This window comes from Amphibalanus amphitrite, unplaced genomic scaffold (genome assembly GCF_019059575.1).
Source record: "Amphibalanus amphitrite isolate SeventyFive unplaced genomic scaffold, NRLGWU_Aamphi_draft 000696F_arrow, whole genome shotgun sequence".
Classification (NCBI taxonomy): Eukaryota; Metazoa; Arthropoda; class Thecostraca; order Balanomorpha; family Balanidae; genus Amphibalanus; species Amphibalanus amphitrite.
Window position 1 is genome coordinate 221,316 of NW_024882190.1, and position 6,106 is coordinate 227,421.

Genomic DNA, 6,106 nt, shown 5'->3' on the forward strand with positions numbered 1-6,106 from the left:
ACAATTCATTCACGCGATCGCCCTGATTTCAGGTGACCCTTATGACACCTCCGATACACAAGTTGTAAGGAGTAGTGAGCTTACTACTTCCTGACATTTTTGTCTCCCTCGGGAAGTTCCCCTTGCACTAAGAGCTCAGAGCGGTGCGAACTTTCGGCATCTTTTGACCGTGCAGAGGTTAACTTATGACGTCGTAGGTCTAAGGTCAGTGACCTGACCTTAGACCGTCAGGTCAACTTTGGTAGGTGTTGAAAAATCTGGCTTGAATAAAGTCAGGCGTTCCAATTTTAAGCTCTTTCGCTAATGTGTCCTGAGTAATCGCAAAAACCCGTGTCGGACGGCACCAGTATTCCCATATCGACCGAGGAGTGTTAATCTGGCACTCCATCGAAGACATCTAGGCACATATTGTATGCATGCACCTCAAAAAGCTTCCGATAAAGTGCTTACAAGTGAATCAGCTTTGCGCACTTTTGTCTCATGCATACTTGAAATATCAATTGTGCATACGTTTTCTATAAACACATTTAGTAAAAATGTACCGAAGCAAAAATGTGTTGGGTTGACACCTGACAGTTCCTATTTACCCGGGTGCAGCTTGGGTGCGTAAAGAACGTTGTAGCCAGTTCCTCAATTTTATGGGTCGAAATACAGTTACAACCGACGTCGGGAGGGAGCAGCACTATTACGCCACCCCTTTTTATGTAAACAAAAAATCGGAGCTTAGCTCTACCGTTTCAGCAAAGCACACCTGAATAATTGCCGTACATTTTGTGAAAACTCGCACTCAGGTAGGGAAGAGTGGGGTAATTTGGCCGGTGGTGTAAATTGGCCGCCCCCACCTGTACGATGTCTAATAAAAGTGAGTGAAATAACTCTAGTCTCGATTCATTTGTCATGGGTAGAAATAACTGGAGGACAAATGTCAAAACTTTACCCCTCGTAGTGTTATTCAAAATTAATAAAACGTTAATTTCATTACAAAATGGTAAATATTACTTCTGTTTACAAAGTTGTATAACATGTAGTATTTGGGCTAAAAACGAATTCAGACATTATAGCGCCATTCTTGGGGGTGTTCAGCGGTTCCAAGAGCAATTTTATCTAATTCCGTATAGCCGTGATGACTTTATAGACAAAAAATTCAGAATGACAATATGAGGTAATTTGGCCGGGACTAGCGGGGCAACTTGGCCGGTGCGCTCATGGTCTATATGCTGGGACGGCCGAGTTTTCATCGTCAATTGTACCATAAATGACATGATTCATGACCAACTTTGACTACTTTGATGCCTTACTTCCGATTGGTCAACTGTAAGAGCATGTGACGTCATCAAATGTTACCAAACTTTTTTTTTTGCAAATAAATCCTTACACAAAATGGTACAGCCGCACAAATGGTCTCATTCTGTTCAGCTCGCCAAGGCGCATCGAATGATATGCATGATGACCTTGAAATCACGTGACCTTGAGGTCAAGCGACCATATGCAACGTGACCTGAGGTCAACCTTTGACCTTGACTTCTCAAGGTCAACACATATATCTTTCGATGCGGACTGACGAGAGAATTACGATGGTACTCGAAGTTTTGGCCTAGCTTGATTACTTCAAAAGTTATTCGTAAAAAAACTGTCTTCGCACCTAGAGCCGCTAATTTGGCTATTTTGACCCCTGTGACCCCTGAGTCAACCTCCAAAATGCGGCAAATGCATCATAGGACACACGTCATTGCTGAATCTGAAGCAGACTCGCAATATAACAGAAAATCCCGACCGCAAACTAACACCGGCCAAATTGCCCCACACCCCCGGCCAAATAACCCTGCTAGTGGGGCAATTTGGCCGCCTTGCAGACCTTTGTAATACGTCACAATTTCAATATAAGTAATTACTCTATCATTTCAAGTTCACTGTCCAGTAAAGTAAAATGAATACGACACCTGCCAGCGTTGAGAAAATGCAGAAATGTGTCGTCAATTTTAAGTTATATCGTTTTCTAAAAAAAAGCGGCCAAATTACCCCACTCTCCCCTACTTTTTCGTTATTCAAAAAGTCCCTACTAACGCCACTTACTGCTTGTCTCTCGATGACACAGGAGTACGGTTAGAAGGAACTCTTTACCCCTCAGCCCTCCCGCCATCCCGCCCTGTCTCGGGGTGTTGCAATCAGGCCACCGCCTGCTAGCTATAGTGAAATAAGCGAACTGCTTTAACGGCATACACTTTTTAAGCTGTATTTCGATTAATCTTTTGTGACATCAAATATGAGTCACTTTTCATATTCAACAAGTCAGTGAATGCCAGGTCATCATTAGTGGCATCGGCATCGAGTTAGGTATCAGACAAGTCCACCTGAGCCAAAGGTGGAGTTCTCAAATCAAAATCCACATCTGTCCATCGTTCTTGAAACGTTCGAGACGCACGAAACCATTTCGTCTGATGCCAGCTCACCGCTTGGAGGATCGAACATCTTTCTGGCTGATGGTGCGCCTTCATCCGTTGATGGTTGGGCCGTTTGACTGCCGCGGTCAGCCCCGCTACCTGCGGCCGAAGCGTAGCTTGCGAACCCTTTCTGGTCTGCCGTCATGATCGATTTCATGTTCTCCGAGCTCGCTGCGAAACGGAGGCAGTCGCCTGAGCAGGGTGAACGCCTTCTTGGAGAGGACGTGGTGCGACAGGTCCAGGCGCCAGCTGGCCGGCTCCTTGGGCTGCCCGCTGGTGGATGGTTCCACTCGCCGCCCGGATGACCGCTCCGGCTTCCAGTTGAGCGACTGATCTTGTCGCCGGGCCGCTCTATGGGTCATCTGTCTACCGTCCGACTGTGCCGTCTTCCACCGGGACAGGAGCTGACCCGGTGACTTGGAGACGTCCCCAAGAGTGAGCTGCCATGGACCTGCCTCTTCCAGGGTGCCATCGCGGCTTGTTTTCCAGAGACCGAGCTCTTCTGGCGTGCTCTCAGGATTGGTCTGCCAGGGGCTCGACTCGTTTGACGCGTCCCTAGTCTGCCACGGGGCTAACTCTTCTGACGCGCCCCTAGTCTTCCACGGGGTCGACTCTTCTGGGGTGTCCCCGTGGTTGGTTTTCCACAGACCAGACTCTTCCGCGATGTCCTCATGCTTGGTTTTCCACAGACCGGGCTCCTCTGAAGCGCCCCCGTGGGTTTTCCACAGACCGGGCTCCCCCGAAGCGCCCCCGTGGTTGGTTTTCCACAGACCGGGCTCCTCTGAAGCGCCCCCGTGGTTGGTTTTCCACAGACCGGGCTCCTCTGAAGCGCCCCCGTGGTTGGTTTTCCACAGACCGGGCTGTTCTGAAGCGCCCCCGTGGTTGGTTTTCCACAGACCGGGCTGTTCTGAAGTGTCCCCGCTGGTCGTCTGCCACGGGATCGGCAGTGGTCGCTCGTCGCTGTGACGTAGCAGTCCGGCAGACACGAGTCGCAGTACACCAACGGCGGCCACACATCTGAAAACAGCAACATGGCGCAGTCAATACAAAATATACCATCGGTGTAAAATGTATGCCCGCATAGTTCTCTCACCAGTTACCACCGTAGGTCACCACAGTCTCTACACTTCCTCCTGTCCGAGCGCCCGTCCGTATTGTTACCGAATTGGGTCGCCGCCGAGTCTCGTCACATTTTAGCTACACCTTTTGTTTGTGAAAGGTCAACTCGGGTTTTGACATTTAACCAAGGTCAGGTCAAAGCCGACAGCCGCTTAGGTCGCCATGTCGGTCGAGATCTTTGAGCATATCATTCAATGATCAGCTCATTTTGGCTCTTGAGTAAATTGTGCTTTTCCTGACTCGCTAACTCATTTTGATCGGTAGTTGGTTGGTGTTGACGAAAAAGTGATGACCGCAAGCGACCTTGGTGGCACTATACATACCGCCAAGTGGCGTAAGGTCCAACTCCACGATGCAAAGCCTAAACATAGGTCAGAGGTCAGGCCAAAGACCCTGAGATCGGGTTTTAGATTTTCTTCTCGCAAATAACTTGAACAAAAATGGTCCTAGGGCTAGGACAGTGGTAGGTACCAATGCATTTGTCTTGTCAAGACGTGTATAATGGCATATTTTGTGTTTCGAGACGGGTACGTTTTATGTTGAACTTACTTGACCTCAAATGACCTGTAGATGACGTTGACATATGACGAGTTGTTTATGATATAGTATTCGTAGCCGCTGATCACAAATATGACATTATTTTGTTGGGCCACGTAGCGACAGGCGGTAGGTGGCGTTCGAAAGAACGTAAAAATAATGGCGAAATTACTTGAATCATTTCTTAGGTCAGGTCAAAGGCCAGGTTTTCAGAGGTTTAACGGTCAACTTTAACCTATTTCGACAATTTTCGACAAACCGACGTATAACTCGGAAACGAAAGACTCACGGCGCCTCAGAGAAGTGCATTTGATATGTATCTGTTAACGTTCTTTCTAATTCCCTCAGATTTGTTCTTAGGCCAACAGTTTAGACTTAAGCCTGCAGGGGGCAAAAACTGCCAAAATAGGCAAAATTTGCGGAAACGGTTTCCTGTAATAACTTTTGACTCAGACATTGCACCAGTTTTTTTATCGGCATCATGTTCCCTTCGTCAAGACGCGTCGAATGGACTATATTTTGACCTTGAAAGGTCAGGTTAAAAGTTGACCTCAGTTTAAGCCTACGGCAATGACCTGAACGGAGAAGGTCGTGTTGCATATCAGTCAATCCGTATCGTCGAGCTGAATAGTGAATGCATCCGAGATGTTTTTATCACTTTAGCATGCCTCTATTCAAAAGTCATTGGCAAAAAACTGTTGCATAACTTTCGTGACCTGAGATGACCTCAGCTGAGTTTACGTCGCTGACTTTTGCGATCGATATCCACTGAACGGCCGATTACAACACGCTGACGAAGTTTGGGTATAAGCTTGATAATTGATTCCTTTCTATAACAAATACTAATAAACATAGGTGAGCTGTGAAGAATGTGACGCCTATACATATGTCGGGCGTGTCGCTCGAGCCAGTGTATTCCACCGAGCTATCCCCGGGCGACAATTGCAGGAATGTTGGAATTGGAACCTCCGGGCTATCGGCCGGCCATGTCGCGCCGCGCCTTTTCGTACATACCAGGCCGCCTCGTCCTGGAACCGCCTGCCGTCGGCCGTCGCTAGTTCCCGAGCTCGGAGCTGAGTTTTTACGTTTACCGGACATGTGCGTTTTATCGATTCATCCATGTGTGTATCTTAGGTTGGTACTGTGTGTGTGTTTTTTTTTCTTCGGATGATGTCTCATTTATGTATCTATAGACTCGGGGTAACAATTAACCCACCGAGTGAAATAGCCCGTAAATAAACAGCGCGGAACACCGAACAACCTAAATGGAACGGAACGGAACTGTGGGCACAATATCTTATACACACTTGCAGTGCCACACTGCGACAGTCACTCACCTGAAAAAGTGGACCGCCATGGCTCTGAAAGCGGAGAGGGAGACTGCGCGGGGCTCGCTTCCCGGCCGGCGGTAACCGCCAGACAGAACGGCAGGAGGCTGCGGCGCCCCACAGGTGAGCCCGAGCCGGCTGCGCCGCTGCGCACCTCGCAGTCGGTGCAACTTCGAAAAACTGACGCGCTTACCGATACACAGCTGTATGAGCATCAATGGAACCATTAGCATGTACTTGGTAAATGGTATGTTTAATCAGGGCTGCGGAGTTGGAGTCGGCAGACGGCAGGGCTGTCGACTCCGCAGCCCCGATTCGAATGTTTTTTCTCATTCGTCCCCATTGCCATCGACTTTCGGCTTAGTGGCTCTCGAGTTATTACAAGGTGTTATCAACTGGCTACAATAATAGGTAGCGGTCGAGTTGTGTTGTCCCGGTCGGTAAAACCGGCTAAAGATCGGTGCGTCCAAGGCCCTAAATGCATTTGACGAGCGACACCTACGGGGTCGTGCGGCAAAAACTTTCTCTGTCCGCGGGCGGGGTGCGGCTAATTGTGGGCTACGCTTTTGCGAAACCGCCAAGTTTGGCAGCCCAACTCGACCAAAGCGAAATACGCCTAGAACCATCCTGGTAACCTGTCAGACAGACTCAGAACGACTCAGGCAGACTCAGGCAGACTCA

The 6,106-nt window shown here is 48.6% G+C and overlaps 1 protein-coding gene across 1 annotated transcript; it reads right to left on the bottom strand.

Annotated features, from left to right (window-relative positions):
• Positions 1-2,200: 2,200 nt before the first annotated feature.
• LOC122364772 lies at positions 2,201-5,562 on the bottom strand. The gene is made up of 2 exons (XM_043335495.1): positions 5,435-5,562; positions 2,201-3,458 (listed from the first exon to the last, which is right to left on the bottom strand). The coding sequence occupies exons 1-2, from the start codon at positions 5,452-5,454 to the stop codon at positions 2,537-2,539; spliced, it is 942 nt and encodes a 313-aa protein (XP_043191430.1). The 5' UTR covers positions 5,455-5,562; the 3' UTR covers positions 2,201-2,536.
• Positions 5,563-6,106: the final 544 nt, after the last annotated feature.

Bases quoted from the DNA above. Each gene is read 5' to 3' on its own strand.
- LOC122364772 (XM_043335495.1), bottom strand. From the start codon at position 5,454: ATGGCGGTCCACTTTTTCAG. The intron at 3,459-5,434 runs GTGAGTGACTGT...TGCTGTTTTCAG, and splicing joins ATGGCGGTCCACTTTTTCAG to ATGTGTGGCCGCCGTTGGTG.